Source organism: Bubalus kerabau, chromosome 16 (assembly GCF_029407905.1).
Source record: "Bubalus kerabau isolate K-KA32 ecotype Philippines breed swamp buffalo chromosome 16, PCC_UOA_SB_1v2, whole genome shotgun sequence".
NCBI classification, from domain to species: Eukaryota; Metazoa; Chordata; class Mammalia; order Artiodactyla; family Bovidae; genus Bubalus; species Bubalus kerabau.
In genome coordinates this window covers 74,060,173-74,080,154 of record NC_073639.1, presented here as the reverse complement: position 1 = coordinate 74,080,154, position 19,982 = coordinate 74,060,173, and the positions used below count along the sequence as shown (strand labels likewise).

The window sequence follows — 19,982 nt, the reverse complement described above, 5'->3', positions numbered from 1 at the left end:
GCGCGCGCGCCTGCGCGACAGACCACCCCCTCTCCTCCTCCCCGCGCGCGCGCGCGCCCTCTTGGCTGCGCGCCGGCGCCGCCTGGCGGGCGGGAGGGGAGGTGGCAGGCGTGTTTGCGGGAGGGGCGCACCTCTTTGCTCGCGTACCCCCCCGGAGGTAGAAAGAGAAGGGGAGGCGGGCGGGCGGAGACGAGAGAAGAGTGCACGATCTGGCAGGGGTGGGGGCAGCTATGTGGGCGGTGGTGCGTCCTGCCGTCTAGACAGTCCGATCCGGGCAGGGGGCGTGTGCGCTCGGCGCACCTGCGAGATTACAGAGCCCCGGGCCGGCACGTGTGGGGAGTATAGACACGTTCGCTGCGCCCCGCTTCTCGCTGCCTAGGGGAAGGGAGTGGGGCGGGTAAGTGCGGCGGCCCGGCTTGTGGGGAGGGGGCGGCGGCCATGGAGCGAGTGAACGACGCTTCCTGCGGCCCGTCGGGCTGCTACACCTACCAGGTGAGCAGGCACAGCACGGAGATGCTGCACAACCTGAACCAGCAGCGCAAAAACGGCGGGCGCTTCTGCGACGTGCTCCTGCGGGTGGGCGACGAGAGCTTCCCAGCGCACCGCGCGGTGCTGGCCGCCTGCAGCGAGTACTTTGAGTCGGTGTTCAGCGCCCAGTTGGGCGACGGCGGAGCTGCGGACGGGGGCCCCGCTGACGTGGGGGGCGCGGCGGCGGCCCCGGGCGGCGGGGCTGGGGGCAGCCGGGAGCTGGAGATGCACACCATCAGCTCCAAGGTGTTTGGGGACATACTGGACTTCGCCTACACCTCCCGCATCGTGGTTCGCCTGGAGAGCTTCCCTGAGCTTATGACCGCCGCCAAGTTTCTGTTGATGAGGTCGGTCATTGAGATCTGCCAGGAAGTCATCAAACAGTCCAATGTGCAGATCCTGGTGCCCCCTGCCCGGGCCGACATCATGCTCTTTCGTCCCCCCGGGACCTCGGACTTGGGTTTCCCTTTGGACATGACCAACGGGGCAGCCTTAGCTGCCAACAGCAATGGCATCGCAGGCAGCATGCAGCCCGAGGAGGAGGCAGCGCGGGCAGCTGGTGCAGCCATTGCGAGCCAGGCCTCCCTGCCTGTGTTACCTGGGGTGGACCGCTTGCCCATGGTGGCCGGACCCCTGTCCCCCCAGCTGCTGACCTCACCTTTCCCCAATGTGGCATCCAGTGCTCCTCCCCTGACTGGCAAGCGAGGCCGGGGCCGCCCAAGGAAGGCCAACCTGCTGGACTCAATGTTCGGGTCTCCGGGGGGCCTAAGGGAGGCAGGCATCCTTCCGTGCGGCCTGTGTGGGAAGGTGTTCACTGATGCCAACCGGCTCCGGCAGCACGAGGCCCAGCATGGGGTCACCAGCCTCCAGCTGGGCTACATCGACCTTCCTCCTCCGAGGCTGGGTGAGAACGGGCTGCCCATCTCTGAGGACCCTGATGGCCCTCGAAAGAGGAGCCGGACCAGGAAGCAGGTGGCATGTGAGATCTGCGGCAAGATCTTCCGTGACGTGTACCATCTCAACCGGCACAAGCTTTCCCACTCGGGGGAGAAGCCCTACTCTTGCCCCGTGTGTGGGCTGCGGTTCAAGAGGAAAGATCGCATGTCCTACCACGTGCGCTCCCACGACGGGTCCGTGGGCAAGCCCTACATCTGCCAGAGCTGTGGGAAAGGCTTCTCCAGGTGAGGAACGGCGCGCCCCCACCCCCCATGACTTGTCCTAGCCCCCTTCCTGGAACAGCCAGCTCCTCGCCAGCGTCTGGGGATTCACTTGGCCTTGTGGGGCCACATCAGGTTTGGGCAGAGGGTTTTAACGATGCTGACTTTTGAGGTGGTGTGGTCACGACCCGCTTTCTCTTGCCTCGGGCAACGTTCTCTGGCACTAGGCGGGCCCTACTGCTCTTCCTCGGGGCCTTGTGGGAAGGGGCCGGCTGTGGCCACAGCCACCGGGCCTCACTATTCTTCTCCCTGGGCTCCCTTTGTGTTTCCGGCACCAGGCGAGGGGCCCCCTCTGGGGGCGGGAGGCCGGGCTCCTCCAGCGACTTTCCCCGCTTGAATGGCTGCCTGGCTGCCGGGGGAGGGACTGAAACAAGTGCCTCTGGGACTGCGTAGGCCCCCACCCCCACCACTGGCGGTCCTGGGCCAGGAGACCCCAGAATCACGGGGCGCGGAGCTGGGCACCCAGAGTCTTCTGAACAGCGAGATCTTTGATATGCTCTGACCTGGTGGTTCCAGAGCCTACCTGAACCCACAGATCCCCTTTATGTGCACTGGATGGAGGGGGAAGAAGGGCAGGATGTCTTTTTAGATCTACTTTTTAGTGAGACTGATAAGGAACTTGCAGACTTGTCTGCCAGCAGAGGGTTGTTTTTCCTCTTAAGAGGATATTCAGAATAAAAGGCTGGTTTTAGCTTGCCTGGGCTCTGAGGGCCTTGTGTGTCTGAACACCGCCATGCAGAGAACTCCCTCAGAGGGGCCCCAAGCAGGAACCAGTCATACCGGTCAGGCAGCCCCTGCCCACCTGCTCTGTCGGGCATCTGGTTTACCAGCCCAGCTGGGGACTTAGGGCTCCATCCCTTGGCCTCTGGGGACTGAATTCCATCCGGGTGGCATTCATTGGCTGCTGTGGCGGGAGAGGCTGGGGGAGGGGAACATGGAGTTTCTAAGGGGCTTTAGTCCGGACAATGAAGCACACACAGCCCCTCCCGGAAAGGCTGCAGCAAGGCAGCCTGGTCTCATTCTAAAGCCCTGTCCTCGGGACCTAGAAATCATGGAGTGTTTGGGGGTGGGGGCGGGCAGACAAGGTCAGAGACAAACGCTCAGCTCATTCCCTTCCCCCTCTAGAGAAAACCGGGCCACAGAGGCCTGGGCCTCAGGAGCCAGGCCTGCAAGCTGACTTTCCTTTGTCGTGCAGGGGTAGAGGGGGAGGTCTGGCCAAGCTTGCATCCCCTGTTCTCTGGAGGTCTTGTTCTAAAGTCTCTCTTGGTCTCTCTTTTCCAGGCCTGATCACTTGAATGGACATATCAAGCAGGTGCACACTTCTGAGCGGCCTCACAAGTGTCAGGTAGGGGCCGGGCCGGGGCAGAGAGGGAACACGAGCCCGCTGGCGTCAGAGCGGGCCGGCCGGCTGACCGCCGCTGTGCACACCTCCCTCTGCCCCCTCCCCCTGCCCCCCTCCCCCTCGTCTGCTCTCCTCCTTTGTTCTCCCCCGCCCCCTCCCCCCACTGCTGATGTCCCCTCCCTTCTGGTTGCTGGGTCCTGGTTCCCACCCGTCTCTGTCTTCGCTCTGCTGCTTGGCTGTCCTCTCCTGGCGTTTGCCAGCTCCTTGGATGGTGGGCCGCAGGGCACACGTGTCGTCCTGGGGTACTGGCAGCCCACCGCGTCCGACTTTGGTTCCTGGAGGTTCGCAGGGGCCACCGTGGGCAGAAGTGGTTTCGGAAGGGCTCCTGGTGGCCTGGCACCGCTTCCTCTGTGTGCCTGGCAGCCTGACCCGGCTTGGCGCTCCATCTGGGTCCCCTCAGCTCAGGCACCTCGCGGTGGGGGTGGTGGCAAGGAGGCAGGGCGCTGGTGCTCTCATCTCTGCACCGGCACCTGCTTAACCTGTCCCAAGCCACGTGTGCGCGCAGCCAAGGGCTTCTGAGAACTGGAGAGTGAGGTGGCTTCCTGTCCTGGAGAGCTCTTTGTGTAGCAGTAGGTAGGGGAGACTGAGCCAGATTCTCACACTTGGTGTGTCTGCCTGAATGGTATCTGGGTGCCCTGTGGTGCCCAGAAAACCAAGCTTCCTCTCCTGGCCATTGAGCAGTCCTGTGTGGGTGGAAAACACACCTCTCTTTTCCTTGGTCATCTTCCCTTTCCTGGGCCGAGTTCTCAGGCGGGAGACAGTTGTGGGGTGACCTGCTTCTCTTTATCCTGTTGGTGGCAAGGAGAGAGTGCTCCGGGGAGACCGACAGGGAGGGCTGGACGCACTGCAGGAGGGACGGGGAGCCCCAGGGGGCCAGGCGTGGCGGTGCTCCCGCAGGCCTGCAGGGATGCATGTGCGCTCGCTGCCTCCTCTCTCTCTGACTCTCCTCTACGGAGCACGTTCTGACGCCCAGGTAGTGTGCTGAGCAGCCCAGCAGAGCAGGAGGTGCCCAGTGGGCAGTGGGGGCGTGCCCGGTGGCCTGGGAGGGTAACCTGCACTCTCTGCCCTTTTTCCAGGTGTGGGTTGGGAGCAGCAGCGGCCTGCCGCCCCTGGAATCTCTTCCTAGCGACCTGCCATCATGGGACTTTGCCCAGCCTGCTTTGTGGAGGTCGTCCCATTCGGTTCCTGACACCGCCTTTTCCCTTTCTCTAAAAAAATCCTTCCCAGCCCTTGAAAACCTGGGCCCGGCACCCTCCAGCAACGCTCTCTTCTGCCCAGCCCCCCCGGGATATCTGAGGCAGGGCTGGACGGCCTCTGAGGGTGGCCGGGCCTTTACCCAGTGGCCTGTAGGCTAGCCGGGCCTCCCGAGAGGGTCTTCTGTGGTGGGGGCAGCGAGCCGGACCTCCTGCTCCTGGGAGAGACCTGTCCACTGTGCCCAGCTCCTCCTGGGTACTCGGGCTCTTCCCCAGCTCAGGGACCCCCATGTGGGGGCTGCAGGGAGCTCCTTCCTGGGCCCGCCGCGGTCTCCGTGTTTCTTTCAGGGCTTTCGGGCCTTGTTTCCCCCCTTTAGCTGACGGTACCCTGGGTGTCTGCCCCTGCCTGGAGGCCGGTGCCTCCTCTCCCCTGATAGCACCTCCCTGAAGCCTGGGGTTTCTGGAAGGGGGCCTGGCCTCCTCTCCTCCTACCCTGGGAGTGAGTCCTCCTCCAGCTGGCCAGCCCGAGCTGCCTGCTTCCCTTCCACTCACACAGGCCCCGCTTTCCTTGCTGGCTCGTGAATTAGACGGTTGTGGTTTTGAGTGTCATTCATTAGCAGGTCTGCTCAGGAACTAGACTAACCAGTAGCTTTACCTTGGGTCATCCTGATACATGGCTTTGGGGGCTGATAAAGCAGTTGTAGACCCTCCCCCTTGGATCCCAGTGGTGTGTCCTTTAGCCCCCTTGGGCTCTGTGGGAATAATAGGAGTGATGATAAAAGTTTTCATTCTAACATTTGAGGCTTTGTGTGTTTTGTCTTTGGTCTGTGTCGTAACGCTGACCTCACGGTCTCTTGGTGTATGTGCCTGCCCTGCCCTGCCCTCCGACACACACACGCTCACAGGGCCATGGTCCCGCCTCCAGCCCCACAGCCAGAACACCCCTGACGGTGACCTGGCAGGTGAAGATGTGCTGCCCCTTAGGCTTGGGCTGGCCAGCCAGGTGTGCCGGGGCTGGGTTAAACAGGGCAGGAGAGTCTGTTTTGCATGGTGTGTGTGCTGAAAGCATCGGACGTGAAGAGATGGCTCGCTGGGAGTTGGTTCCTGGGGCCCCTGGCAGGGCTGGGCACGGCCATACCTCTCAGCCCTCCTGGTGCCAGAGAGGCAGCAGTTACGGGGACTGATGCCTCAGCCTGAGGGCAAAGGTCCTCCGAATGCAGGGGCATGGAGGCTCAGCCTGGCGGTGACACACCAGTCTCCCTGGGGTTTCGTGATGCCCCAGCGCTGCTCATCTGCACGTGCTGTGGGCTGGACCTTCCTCCCACAGGGAGTTCAGCCTGACACCGAGAGGCTGGAACAGCTCAGACCTCTCCTGCTGCTCCCCGTGGCCCCACTTCTCAGGGGCTGGTCGGTGGTGGGGTTTGGGCTGGAGGGATAACTCATTAGGAACTGAGGTGGGAATAAAGGAACTGACACCCTCCAGAAGGGGGCCTGCTGGGCCCCCACGTGTTGCCCTTAAGACTTCCACCCCGAGGCTGCCAGACTCAAAGGCCACCGGCGTAGGGTGTGCCCCAGTGTCCCTGCTACCACTTGGGCCCCATTCCCAAACTGCTCAACCCTTGGGAGTCTGGGACTTTTGGAAGTCTGGGATGGGGAGAAACTGGTAGGGCGGGGAGGGAGCCTGGCTGGGGCTGTGGGTTGAGTGGTGACGACCAGAGGGGACTCAGGCTGGGGGGCCCTGGCCGATGTACCGCTGGCAACAGCAGGCTGCCTGCACGCGGGGCTGGGGCCAGGTGGCCGTCCCAGCACCACCGGGCTGGGGTGCTAATCCTGGCATGGTGCCCTGCCTTCTGCCCCCAGGACAGGGGCTGCCTCTGTCTTGAGTGGCCCCAGCCTGGAAGTTCTGGGCACCCCTTCTTTGAGATCCATCTCTCTCAGCCTTTCTGCTTCTTTTCCTGAGTCAAGTAACCACGCCCTTTATGCTCGCTGTTGTGTGAACTTCTGGCAGGCCTGGACTTGGGCACTTTCTCAGTTCCTCCAGAAAACCTCTGGTTCTCCGGCCAGAGGGTCAGTGCTGGCATAGAGAAGCCACCACCATTCCAGCGTGGCTTTGTAACACAGGAAACATTTTCACATTTTCTTTTTCCAAGTAGCAGATTTAGACTCCTAATGATGCTTGCTCAGGCTCAAGTTAGCTCTCATCCCTTGAGAGATTATCAGTGGAGGACGGGGTGAGGAACCTCAGCCTGGTCTGCGATTTCAGTTTTGCTTAGTGAATCCCCCAGACGGATAATTCACTTGCGGATAATTGAGGTTTGGTTGTCCATTATCTTTTGTTAGCAAAGCGTGACAGGCAGTGCTTACAAGGACACGTCCCAAAAGAAAGTTGGCAACGAGGCTTCTCTCTCACCTCCCTCTGGCGGCACCCTCTTCCAGAGAGCACGGAAGGTGGAATCCTCAGTGTGCGTTTTCAGCTGCATTTTCTTACACCTGGTTCCTTTCTTGAGTTGTGTTGTGTGGTGTAGATTACACTGCCCCTCGTCACGGGATGGGTGGTCCTCGGTCACTTGTCTAGCAGAGCCAGCTCTCATCCCCTCTCCCTGAGGTGTCCACAGCACCCCTTATCCTGGTTTACAGTCTGGTGGGCTGGGTGAGGGAAGAATTCCATTTCCCCCTACTGAGGCCATGAGACCAGACACCCATGATGCTTTCTGAGTCATGTGAGTGCTCAAGTTTCCCTGCACAAATCCTGTCACCTCTATCAGGACAGCCTGGCCCCCAAGGGCACTGATAAAAACTACCAACACCTTTCACCAGAAGACACCTCTGCTGAGACTGGAGGTGGTCAGAGCATGGGCTCAGGGGCCGGCTCTCAGTCCAGCTGCCCCAGGTCCTCACAGGACCTCTGCCTGTCGGTCGCGGAGGGTGGGAACACCCCAGGGTGGCCACGGAGGGGAGGGCCCTGGCCCAGCAGTGGCAGGGGATCTCTTTCTTCAGTAGCTGAGCCCTCTGCTTTGTGCAGGTCACTCTCAGAACTTAGCTCCCTCATTTGTCACATGAATAAACTCAACATATGAAGTAGGTGAAAGCAGTACAGTTGACCCTGGAACAACGTGAAGGTTAGGAGCACTGACTCTGGGGGCTCAGATACACACGCATAACTTAACAGTCGGCCTCCTGTCTATGTGATTCCTCCTTGTCCAGGTTCCTCTTCCTTGGGTTCGGCCGATTATAGGTGCTGTACCACCTATCACAGTATTTACTAGTGAAAAAACCTGCATATAAATGGACCCTTGCAGTTCAAACCCTTGAAAACTGTTCAAGGGTAAGCTGTATTTTATTAGCGTAACTTGTTCTATTCACATCTGTGACATTTGTTCAAGACATAACGGCCAAGAAGAACAGAGGCGGTCCTGACACACACATCTGGGGCCAGGGTGGCCACCTCGGCATCTTCTATCTCCACAGCATCTCGCACGTTTGTTTCTCTTTTTGATTGTATAGTGAAGCAACAGATAAACGCTGTATGTGGAGAGTGTTCAGACGCTTACCTTAAGGCCTCGGGGGTCTCAGGATCTGTTTCTGTTCAACAGAGACTGTGGGAGCACCTCCATCCTAGCCAGTTGATGGGGTGGCCCATCTTCAGTGAGTTAATGTTCTGTCTGTGATGACCTAAAAGGTGAATGTTGCTTTCTCTTATGGTTCTAAAACAGTAAACACACACATATGGAGAAAAGAAATGAAGTCAACCTTGACTCAAAGCTGAGACATATGCATGGAACCAAAATAGTTTGAAGGTCATCAGATTGAACCCTCAGGGCTTTCCCGACATTCCGTGACCTCTAGGGCTCTGTGCAGGCCCGGCTTGGGCGGAACGCTGCGGGCAGATCCGGGACTGAGACTGAGTCGAGGGACCTGAGTGCAGCTCCCAGCTGGCGGGGTAAGGGCACAGCCAGGCTCGAGGGCCACCGTGAGATACTGCCTGCCACTAGTACCTATGAAGGCGGAGCCTGGGCCTGCCCGGCACAAGGGGCACTTGGCCGGCACAGGCGGTGCTGTCCCGGTTGGCACCAGTCCTGGGAATTCTCCAGATGCCCCCCAGGAGCCTCTGGCTCTCGGTCTCTGCTAATTTTCACATTCGGGCAGTTGACGCTGTCCTTTCATGGGCTGCTTTTTCAATGCAAATGCACGCGAATGTTATGAAGAGTAATGTCTGTTCTGTCCTGCCTTTCCTTCCCATTTCCCCGTGGCCGCAACTGTCACTTTTGAATAAATAGTGAGTAAATGGAATTCTTTGTGTGAGGCAACCAGGGGAAACCCAGGGTGGAGGTGAAGACTGCTCTATTTACATGCCAGCAGCTCTTCTGTAAATTCACTTACAGCCAGTGCAACGAAAGTCAGTTCTTAAATGTTCAAGAATGAAAAGTGCCTAGCTCTTCGTTTTGCAGAACTCAGCCTGCCATGAACCGGGCGTGTCGGGGGCCAGTGGGAACCAGTGATCCCAGCTCAGGGGTCCCGTGGGGAAGACCGTGGGGAAGACCGTGGGGAGCAGGAGCGGCTTGCTCGGCATCTGGGCAGGAAGCCTGGGCCGCCTGCCGAATTCTCTTTGTACAGGGAGTTCCTGTGTTGGTTGGAAATGCTTTGTGGCACGGTGTGCTCAACGGGGAGTCAGGTGTGGGGCCAGCTTTTACCTCACCCCGTTCTTTCTGCCCTCAGACCTGCAATGCTTCTTTCGCCACCCGAGACCGCCTGCGCTCCCACCTGGCCTGCCACGAGGACAAGGTGCCCTGCCAGGTATGCGGGAAGTACTTGCGGGCGGCGTACATGGCAGACCACCTGAAGAAGCACAGCGAGGGGCCCAGCAACTTCTGCAGTATCTGTAACCGAGGTAATCGTCCTGCTGTTTCCTCACGTCGGGGAGGGGGGGGGGCGGGCCTGCGCCCCGCCTCAGGCCCCACTCTGCACGGCCACCCCTCCTGCCCACCCCACTGAGCGGTGAACACCTCACCCTCAGCTAGCTGTGTGTCGCCCTTTCCTTTCCCGTCAACTTGGGGAGCTTGGAGTGGGAGCTCCCAGGAGGTCAGCAGGCGGGGACAGAAGGAGAGAGGTGTTTCCCAGGCTTGGGGCCCATGATGCACCTGCTGCCCCGGGGGCAGGATGGATGCGAACCACTGAGGTCGGTGGCAGTCGTGAGACCCCCGAGAGGTAGGAGAGAGAGAGAGCGACCCGAGAGCCATGCCGGCTGAGTCACAGGCATACGGGTGAAAGTCAGCAGCCAGGTAAAGAGCTCAAGTCCATAGGTAAACAAGGGCCGGAACTTTCTAGCATAAAAATCCAGACCCGGGCAGACTGTGGCCTTGATGAGGGCAGAACATGGCAGGTGCTCTGAGCAGGGCAGCGTGCTCGCGGCCGAGGTCGGCCTGGCTGGCGTCTGACTATCGTGTTGGGTGAAGTCGCCTCTGCCGGGCCCGCCGGCTGCCGGAAGGGCTGAGGCTCGTGTTGTCTGAGGAGGAGGCTGTGCCGTGTCTGCTGACGGAGTCGGCGTGGCTGTCCGGCGCGCGTGAGGCAGCTTCTGCATGGTGCGCTTGGCTTGGCTGGGAGCAGGGGACAGGGCTGCGAGTCCTGTCTCCTGGGACGCGCTGGTTCCAGTGCTCCTGGAAGTCCTGTGTGTGGCTTCGCGGGCTGACCACTGAGCCAGGAGGCGGGGGACCCTGGGTTTCGCCGGCCCCTCCCACCTCACCTTCCTGTGCGACCTTGAACTCTCCCTTCCCCTGTGTCTAAGGCTCAGTCTCTTCATCTCTACAAGGGGTTGAGAACACCCCTTTGCCCACATCACAGGGCTGTTGTGAGGATCCCGGGAGACGGGGCGGGTGACCGTTCTCTGGGCCCTGCAAGCCACGGCACACTCGGGAGGCCCTCCTTTGTCGCCGTGTCGGGAGACACAGAGCTCTCCGACACTCTGGTCCGGACCAGGCACAGCACCCCTGCAGTCCTTGGCCGGGGTCTCTGAATCCTGTGGAGGGTGCCTGCAGAGTAGCCAGGTGTTCCTGCTGCCCTGGGCTGGGTCCACCCCCCCACCAGGACTGCGCACTCGGGGTTTGCCTTGAAGGCTGCCGGATGCTGATGTGTGTACCACCAGGAAGTGCTGTGGAAGCGGGCAGGTTGGGAGGTGGTCAGAAAAGCTGCGGAGGCATCCGTCCTATTTTCTGCATGTCCGTAGAGGGCAGCGGGGCTGCCCGGCTCCGGGGGGAGACGGTTCCTTGTCTGGCTTCCTCTTCACGCCCCTGATGGCTCAGGCCCGCTGCACTGTGCTGCCAACAGGCACACTGTCAGGGTTTCAGGGTTGACGTTCTCAGCCTGAGAGTCGGCATCGGAGACCAGAGGTGGGAAACTGGTGCACGCGGCGGAGGATGCCAGTGAGGAGACTGAGATGAAGCCTGGATTACAGAGGCAGGGAGATGGGGTGGGGGCCCAGGGCCACAGCCCCTGGGGACCCTGCTCAGGAGGAAAGAAGAGCTGAGAGCAGCGGGGAGCAGGAGGGAACGCTAACCCAGTCAGGAGACAGCTGGTGTGGCACAGCCAGCAACTGCTGAAAGTCAGGCTGTGTTTGCCCTGCGCTGGTGAAGAGGACTGGACGGCAGCCACAGGCCATGTGGCTCCGGTGGGTGGGGGTGCTGGTAGAGTAGAACCAGAGCCCCCCTTCCCTCAGAAAAGCCCCTGGATCTGGACTGTAAGCAAAGCAGCTTCGGGTCCCAGCGTCGGAGCAGAAGTCCTATTCCTCCAAGAAGAGAGAAGTCCAAACCACCCTGGGTCCTCAGAAGGAAGACAGTCTTGGTCTTCATCAGAAGAGAAGAAGCAGGGTTCTACCTTGGACTCATTCCTTGGGCAGAAATTCCTTTCCCCCCACAAAGAGGAAGAGGAAGGCAGTTTTTCCAGGAAGAGGACGGGCCACTGGGACATGGAGACCCTGGAATCAGATCACAGGGAGCTCTGGGCTGACCTATCAAGGCTGTGACGCAGGTGCTGCCGCAGGAATTAGGTGGATGTCCTTCTGTCTGCGATGGTCCAAGCAGAGGGTCAGCCCGCCGATCAACAGGTGAGGCTGGATCAGGTCGGTTTCCAGGTGTCTTCTGATAGCCTGCAGTCCCAGCAGTCCTTGAGCAGTCAGCTCAACTACTCATTCATCTGCCTGTTTGCAGCCACACAGAAGACTCTTGCCCATGAAGAATGGGAGAGAGCGGATCCCACGCTGGAGACAGATGATCTCGTCTTTGAGCTGGAGACACATCAGGACATGGGCCGTCCCATCTTAGAGGAGATGAGTCCCAGCAGGGGAATCGGATGGCTGCAGAAGCCGGCTCCCTCACGTTCGAGTTGAGGAAGTCAGCCGAGTTGAACGGTGGGGACGACCTGGTGTAATAATTGCCATGCTCTCCCTTCTTCTAAAGTTTCTGTAGCAGGCCGTGTACACGTGCGTGTATCCTGGGACGAGGGGGAGCACGTTGGGAGTCTCCCTTTGACCGTGACCAAGACAACATTTGCACCCACGGGTAGGGAACACCGTTGCTCCAGCCAGAGGCGAGCACACACATTGTCACCAACAACAGGCGTGCCGTCTCCTGGGCCGTGCGGACACAGACCTGCTCAGCGCCCTCTCCAGCGCGGCTCAGCTGGGCGCGGCCCCACCAAGGTGTGGACCAGGAGAAAGCAGCCTCTGACCCCCGCACGGATGTGGAAGCTGTGAGCAGAGGGTTTGCCTCCAGAGTGGGAAGTGCACACACCAGCCAAGGACATGCCGCAGAGGCCCAGTGGCTGCGTGGCAGTAAACTCTCTGCCCCTGGAGCATGGGAAGGTAGCCCGTCGGCGATGGGGGTGTCACGGGTGTGCTCGAGCCCCATCACCCCAAACCTTGTATCACGTGGCCTCTTTGGTTCTTGGTCAGTGATGGACAGGCAGGTGAGTTTAGAATTCCGGCCAAATGTGTCTGGCTTCAAAGATGTGTTTGTGGAAAACTCAGCTTTCAACCCAGAACTTGGCTGCTGAGCTGCCGTGTGTTTAAATTCTGGGCTCTAGGTGGCAGCTGTGGATGCTGCCTACCACCCACCACGTGGCTTTGCTATAGATAGTAAGCAGTCAGCAGCTGGGGCAGCGTCAAGGGGACCCAGCCACGTGGTCCCGACTGTTTTCCAGGAAAACGCAGCGAGCTTTCATTGAGCATCTGCTGTGTCCCCAGCACAGCTCTTCCCACAAGGAGTAGATATAATAGCTCCTGGGGCTCCTTCCCACCTCTTCTGTCCCTCTTGGCTGCCGTGGCCCTGTCCTGGTGTGCCAGGAGAGTGGTTCGCTCCACTTCAGAGGCCCCACAGGGATGAAGAGACACAGACTGCCTGCTGAAGCGGTGTCATCATATCAGCAGGAAAGTCTGATATTTCTGCTGCCTGCCAGGGCACAGGGCTGAGGTCCTCCATCCTGTGGGCCTCCCCTGCTCCTTCTGACCACAACCTCCCTCGAGGGAGTATTCCTGTGGGACCCTCGGAAGCCAGTCTGTTCCCATGCTTGGCCGCAGGCAGACCACCCAGTCACAGTGCAGGACAGCATGCTCTACTAGGCAGGGCGGGACAGTAGCATCCTGTCCCGGAGGCTTTTCACCAGGAGAGGAAGCCCAGTTGACCGTGTTCCCCATTTCCCTCCAGAACCACAATTGCTACCATCGGGAGCATGTTTGTTAAATGAGATTCTAAAAAAACCTGCCTGCCAGTGCAGGAGACCTGGGTTTGATCCTTGGGTTGGGAAAATCCCCTGGGAGAGGGCATGTCAAGTATTCCAGTATTCTCGCCTGGAGAATCCCATGGACAGAGAAGCCTGGTGGGCTACCAGTCCATGGGGGTCACAGAGTCAGACACAACTGAAGCGACTTAGCATGCACATGTGGCAGAAAAGTGCAGGAATTTAAGTGGTGGTAACTGAGCCTGTTGCACAAAGCCGGGGGATGTTTCTGGGTCCAGGACCAAGATGCAGGGACCATTAGACAGTCTGCCTAGTGGTAAAGCACTGTGTGATGCATGTGGTCCCCGGACTGGGTCCAGGCTCTGCCATTTAGCAGCTGTACCTGTGGCTGTGAAGCACAGCATGATACACGCAGTATGCAGGGCCTGGCATGCCTCTGTCACTGGCTGAAGGTGACCTTTACTGAATAATAGTTCCAGCAGCATTTGAAAGCCAGGCCAATCCAAGCATTTTTAAAACTAGTCTCAGGGACTTCCCTGGGGCTAGAACTTCATGCTCCCAATGCAGGGGGCGGGCCCTGGGCTGGATCCCTGGTTGGGGAACTAGATCCCACATGCTGCAACTAAAGATCTCGAAAGCCACAATGAAGACAGAATAAATAAACATTAAAAAAAAAACACCAAGTCTTGTGCACACATTCACTGTACTCTCCAGCCACTGGCCCATTGGTTGTGGGCCCACTGCTACCCTGTGGCTATAATTTAACGAGAAAATGGAAGTACCCAAGGATATGTCAGCTGCCTCTGGACTGAAGGGATACCATCGAGGCACTAGCACTGCACGTGGGCCTTTTGCAAAGTTTTGGTTCCTGCTGAAGGCACTTCCGGATCCTTGGCTGTAGGGGGACTTGATGTCACAGCTCCTTCCCGTGACACCCCAAGTAGAGTTCCTTTGGTCCAGCCAGTTCCATCTCCCAGGACTCGTCGCTGCTGCGGAAGCTGATCCAAGATCCACTCTTCGCAGCCTGAGGTGTCTCAAGGCCCAAAGTGACCTCGAGCATCTGAGTGGGGCAGCTCCCAGATGGCGGGATTGCCTCTCCCCAGTAAAGACAAGGACTGTCCCTCTTCCTTCTTCCTTAAGTGAACCTGATGGATCCTCCAAAACCTAACCAAGAAGACCATTGTGAATGAGAGATGACTGCAACCCTCCTTTTAAGACAACTTCCCATTTTCATTGTTCCTCAGAAGGTCTAAACAGTCACTAAACCCAGTCAACTCTGCAGGTGAGAAATGAGCAGAATAGAGCTGGTCCTGACCATCAGGAGAAGGGGGACTCCGGAGGCGCTTCTTTGGGACTTCATTTTGCCTGCGTCCAGTCTCTTGTGCAGATGGTTTGCCATCGTGTTAGGCGGCTGGAGTCCCGCGGCTGCCCTGGAGTCCCTTGTGTTTTCCTGACTGTGTTTCTAGTCAGGTCCCCACAGCTGGTGTGGGGCTGTGAACCATCCGCTCTGACCACTGGCCCCCTTGAGGCACCGAGCGGTCTGGAGGCAGCGGGCCTCTGGCCCGGGCAGGAGTGGGATCTCAGATCCTCCCTCCAGGCGGACTCCACCGCAGCCTTGCGGGGCGGGCTCTGCAGAGACGCCGACTCAGGACGGTGCCGCCGCCCTCCTGAGCCTGGCGGTGGCTCCTGTGGCTGCGGCGCTCTTGAGCCAAGGAGGGCCCCTGTTAGGAGTGCTAGCCCGCGCGGCCAGAGGAGAGGCGAGGGGGAAGCAGAGAGAGGTGTCTGTGTGCCGGCCGCGGATCTCATCTCCTTTTGTCTTGTTTAGGTTTCTCCTCTGCCTCCTACTTAAAGGTCCATGTTAAAACCCACCACGGTGTTCCCCTTCCCCAGGTCTCCAGGCACCAGGAGCCCATCCCGAATGGGGGAGCAGCGTTCCACTGCGCCAGGACCTATGGCAACAAAGGCAAGCGACCCCTTGCTCTGCACTTTGCTTCTCTGCGCAGACTGTGTTGTGGGGGCGCTGGGCCGGGCGTGGGGAGGCGGGAAGGCGGCCGACTTGTTGGCCGCCTCGAGGAGGAGGCTCGAGATCCGAGTGGCAGTGGCCTCCAGGACAGAAGTCACAGTGGGGGTCTCACTGCAGGGCACTGCCGAGATCCAGCCCCCGCCTCCTCTTCCCCAGCCCTCCCCCCTCGCTCCTGGCCAGTCCCCACACCTAGAGCCCTGAGGGACGCCCCCGGCCCAGGCAGGAAGAGGAGCCCTGCATGATGAGCCTCTGGGCCTGTCCGTTGCCTGTGGCCCTTCCAGGAGGGCGTGGTGCTGCGGCTGAACGCTTTCTTCTCCTTTGAGCCTGTGGGCAGGGGGAGCCAAGGGCTGGCTTCCCCCTCGGCAGGGGCCTTTGGCTGCTGTGGGCAGCCCTTTCCGGAGAGCCTCTGGCCGCGTTTGTGAGATGCATGGCGCTGACTCCGACTCGGTTTGCGTAGAGCTCCCTAAGCCCCACCTCCACTGGTTGATTCCGGTTGTTCCGCGGTATTTCAAGTTGTTGTTGCCTTGTGGGTGATGCCCAGGCTTGGCAGACGGCAGAGCTGGCATGCTCCACACTCCCATCACAGACCTCCCTTCCCGGCATGGTGCTCTGAACCCAGGCAGGAAGCTGCTCTTGGTGGAGGATGCCCGTGTGGGCCGGGCAGGGCAGATGAGCAAGGGCTGTCCTAAGGCCCGGCTTGTCCCGGGCCCTGCGTATGGACAGCAGCTGATGGAGTTGTTCAGTTCCTTCTAAGCTGTTGTGCTTTGACCAGTTGGCCCGGAAGGCTTCTGGCAGGCGGAGGCGCGGAGGGCAGGGCGTGTGTTCGCAGCGTCAGGAGAAGGACCGGCTCAGCCTCAGCGGTCGATGGGGTCTGCCTGGGTCGAGGAGCCCACGGCTCTGGTTCTGCCTTGCTAGAGCGCAGCCAGTTTGGTGCCGAGGTGAGGTCACCGACATACCTGTTCAGCATCATTACCACAGCTGTTTTACCCGCAGAGGCACCTGAGAGGGCGCCTAGGAGTTGGGCTCTTGAGTTCTCCGGGTGGAGGCAGTGGAGGCCCCCTCTCCATATTCCTTGAAGCAGGCTAAGATGGCGGTGAGCGGTTCAAGTGCGCCTGCGTGGAGAGTCCGCGGCGACGGAGGTCAGCGGCCCCAGGCCCTGCTGCCTCACCTCCCCGTAGGCACGCCGGGCTCCCCGACTGACCCGCTGCACTTCCGTGGGTTCTGCTGGGCGGTGGCTGGCCATCAGCTGCCCTCCACGAGTCCGTGAGCTGGCCCCTGGTGACCCCCTCCAAGGGGGCGTCCCCAGAGCCCGGCCTCACCCGCCCCTCTGTGTTCTGTTTCCTCCTAGAAGGCCAGAAATGCTCGCATCAGGATCCGATTGAGAGCTCCGACTCCTACGGCGACCTCTCGGACGCCAGCGACCTGAAGACGCCCGAGAAACAGAGCACCAACGGCTCCTTCTCCTGCGACATGGCGGTCCCCAAAAACAAAGTGGAGTCTGACGGCGAGAAGAAGTACCCCTGCCCCGAATGCGGGAGCTTCTTCCGCTCCAAATCCTACTTGAACAAACACATCCAGAAGGTGCACGTGCGCGCCCTCGGGGGCCCCCTGGGGGACCTGGGCCCCGCCCTCGGCTCGCCTTTCTCTCCCCAGCAGAACATGTCTCTCCTCGAGTCCTTCGGGTTTCAGATCGTTCAGTCCGCATTCGCCTCGTCTCTGGTCGACCCCGAGGTCGACCAGCAGCCCCTGGGGCCCGAGGGCAAGTGAGGCAGGCAGACAGACGCTGCGTCCCTGCGGAGACAGCCGCTGTGGACGGCTGGGAAATGCTGTGAATGCGGAGGGAAGTGGTGTCTTTGGGTTCTGTAGCTGAGAAGATTTTTATTCGTTTTTAACTACCCCTGCTCCAGCCCTGTCGCCCCCACCCCCCACCCATCCCCCAATGGTCTTTAGAAATAGATTCTCATCTGATACTCGGCAGAAATAACCTATAAGACCCTGTATGGGATGAGGGCAAAAAACACTACACGCGGGCTTCCCGGGCGAGGCCAGGGCCGGTTTCTCCAACGGGCGGAAGCTGCAGCCCCCCGGTGCTCGTCGTTCTCAGTGGCCCCAGTCCCACCCCCACAGCTGACAGCGTCCTGGGACCTCGGAGAGTCCGGTCCCCTGCCCCCCTTCTCCGATCCCTCATCCCCCCTTCTCATATCCCTCCACAGAAGCCACAGTAGGGTCTCTACCCACTTACACAAAGCTGACGCCCAACTGTTTTTAAGGAAGCTGGAAGCCCGCAGCAGCGTCCCGTGGACCGTGGGGGCAGTGCCCTCTGAGAGCCCCCCGCGCTTGACATTTGACCTGGAGGGCCCCCACCCTTTCTCTGAGCCCTACCTGAAGGCTAGCATTCTGCCACTAGGACAGGCTTAGCATTGAGGACACTCCAGCCCCAAATTCCAGTTCTTCTGTGATTTTTTAACCATTCAACTTGCTGTTGGGTTTTAATTCTCTAATTATTATTATTATTATTATTATTTTTTAGGACCAGTCGTAGTGAATTGCTACTGAAAGCTATCCCAGGTGATACAGAGCTCTTTGTAAACCGCAGTCACACATTAGGGTTAGGATTAAAACTTTGTTTAGATGTACCATAATTAACTTGGCTAGTTGATTGTTTGAAGTCTATGGAAGAAATAGTTTTATGCAAAATTTTAAAAATGCCAGTCTGGTCAGGGTGGGCGGGGCTCTCTGTGCTGTTGGAGGGAGGCAGAACCAGCGAGGGTGGACATCATGCACCGTGGTTGTATCGCACGGGAGCAAGCCCGGGTCGACCCTGTGACGTGAACTGACCCGATCAGACTGTATTAAAAACATTAGTACATTACTCTGCCTGCTGTCCGGACTCTGATTTTTTCAGCTATGAGGGTCTCTGGGACTGGGGGATGGGCATCTGAGCCCCTGCACCCGTGTGCAGTCCCGGGAGGCCTCTCTTCCTCATCATCCACTGGGACCGACAGGTGGGTGCTTCCCTGCAGACTGGGCTGCCAGCGTCCACCCACCCTCTCCCCTTTGTCTTCACTGCTCTCTGCCCCAGACCCTGAGGGCACAGTGGTGCTCAGGATACACTCATGGAGCTTGAAGGGAGAGAGACGGGTAACCAGTAATCAGACTTAACCACAGAGTCCAGATAAACATCCAAGGTAGGAGTAGTGTCAGCAGGGGAGCAGGTGCGCACCCCAGGCCTGTGAGAGGTGGACGCCACGTGCTGGGGAGCAACTGAGCCCAAGCGCCGCAATCGCTCATCCTGAGCCATAAGCTGCAATCACCAAGGCCGCACCCTAGCTCCCGGGCTCCACAAGAGGAGCTGCTGCGATGAGAAGCCTGTGCGCTGCAACTAGAGGGCAGCCCCCGCTCCCCACAGCTAGAGAAAGCCCGTGCGGCAACGAAGGCCCAGGGCGGCCAAAAGTAAATAACGTGTTAAAAAGGCAGCGCACAAAGGGACAGGAAGACGGGTGGAACCCCGGACATCCTGAGGAACCCCAGGGAAGAGGGAAGTCCCTGAACTCATAAGAAACAGCATCTCACCTCCAAGCAGGTAGAAAGGAAAAGTGTAATGATGGGAGGGAAATAGACACAGACCAGAAGTAAACAAGGCGCAAAGTGATTTAGACCCACATTAATATCGGTATTTACACTGTTCTGGCTTAAAGGTAAAGACTGGATTTTTTTTTTTTTCTTTTTTTAATGGAAATAGAGTTGACATGTGTGATGAGAGTTTTGGGTGTACTGCATAGCAATCTGTGTATCATGAAACAATCACCAGGATAAGTGCAGTAACCACCTATCCCCATACAAAGTTATAACATTATTGACTGTGTTCTTTACGATGTATATTACATTCTTTGTGGCTTGTTTTATACCTGGAGGTTTGTACCTCTTAATCCCCTTCATCTATTTTGCCCCCACCTCCCATAGCTGGATTTTCTTTAAAAGCCCGAAGCATCTACATGAAATTTGGGGTAAGTTGCTGGGCTCTGTGGAGTGTGTGATGCAGGCTTTGGGCCCTTTGGGGTGAGTGTCAGAGGAAGGACAAGGCTGGGAGGGAGCCTGAGCTGAACCCTGGGCCTAATTCTCAGCACAGCCTGTGAGGTGGGGTCCATTACTCCCCCTCCTGCAGGTGAGCAGATGGGCTGAGAGGTGGAGGCACCGCTGCCCTGCCCCCAGCACGCCCTCGCCCCATCACATGGGAAGGGGCGCCGGCAGGATTCACACTCAGTTCTGTCCTCTGACTCCAGGGCCTCTGGCCCCAGCTCCAGTGGCAGTACCTCTGCACATGGCCATACCTGGCACAGAGCTGCCTCTCTTCCCCACCAGGCTCCCACGACAAGGGCCTGCACCGGAAAAAAGCTGCAGAGAAAGTCAGGGTCAGCGCCAGGAGTGCCCGAGGCAGTGAGGGCACTCTTCATCTTGAGACTGACCCCCTCAGCTCCCGGGTCCCCTTGTTGGTTAGTCACCAGGCCGTGTCCTGCTCTTTTGGGACCCCATGGACTGCAGCCCGCCAGGCTCCTCTGTCCATGGGGTTTCCCAGGCAAGAATACTGGAGTAGGTTGCCATTTCCTTCTCCAGGGGATCTTTCCCACTCAGGGATCCAACTTGCGTCTCCTGCTTGGCAGGCAGATGCTTTACGGGTAAGCCACCTGGGAAGCCTGGGTCCCTCTGAATGAAGATGCTCGCGCACCCCCAGCAGTCTGCTGGACTGGCTCTGGGCAGACCTGTCACACCAGGGAGCCTGTCCAGCCACTCACTGCCTAGTGGTCTGGGCTAGGACAGGGGCACTGGCCTTGCCTCCCCACAGTGGTGATAACCCACAGGGGGGCCCTGTGGCACCAAGGGACCCCAGCACA

The 19,982-nt window shown here is 59.1% G+C and overlaps 1 protein-coding gene across 4 annotated transcripts; it reads left to right on the top strand.

Moving 5' to 3' along the window:
- Nucleotides 1–163: 163 nt before the first annotated feature.
- Nucleotides 164–17,960, top strand: PATZ1 (POZ/BTB and AT hook containing zinc finger 1). 4 transcript variants are annotated; one of them, XM_055549925.1, is made up of 5 exons: nucleotides 164–1,709; nucleotides 3,027–3,090; nucleotides 9,057–9,228; nucleotides 14,893–15,030; nucleotides 16,439–17,960. In XM_055549925.1, the coding sequence occupies exons 1-5, from the start codon at nucleotides 439–441 to the stop codon at nucleotides 16,855–16,857; spliced, it is 2,064 nt and encodes a 687-aa protein (XP_055405900.1). In that variant the 5' UTR covers nucleotides 164–438; the 3' UTR covers nucleotides 16,858–17,960. The 4 variants fall into 4 exon arrangements, with proteins under 4 accessions (XP_055405900.1, XP_055405896.1, XP_055405897.1 ...); XM_055549922.1 differs by having other exon boundaries at nucleotides 421–1,709; nucleotides 14,958–15,030; nucleotides 16,439–16,621; XM_055549921.1 differs by lacking the exon at nucleotides 14,893–15,030 and having other exon boundaries at nucleotides 167–1,709.
- The last annotated feature ends 2,022 nt before the right edge of the window (nucleotides 17,961–19,982 follow it).

Excerpts from the sequence above, each read along its gene's own strand:
- PATZ1 (XM_055549925.1), top strand. The coding sequence starts at position 439 with ATGGAGCGAGTGAACGACGCTTCCTGCGGCCCGTCGGGCTGCTACACC. Across the intron at positions 1,710-3,026 it reads TGTGGGAAAGGCTTCTCCAG|GCCTGATCACTTGAATGGAC; the intron begins GTGAGGAACGGC and ends TCTCTTTTCCAG. Across the intron at positions 9,229-14,892 it reads CTGCAGTATCTGTAACCGAG|GTTTCTCCTCTGCCTCCTAC; the intron begins GTAATCGTCCTG and ends TGTCTTGTTTAG.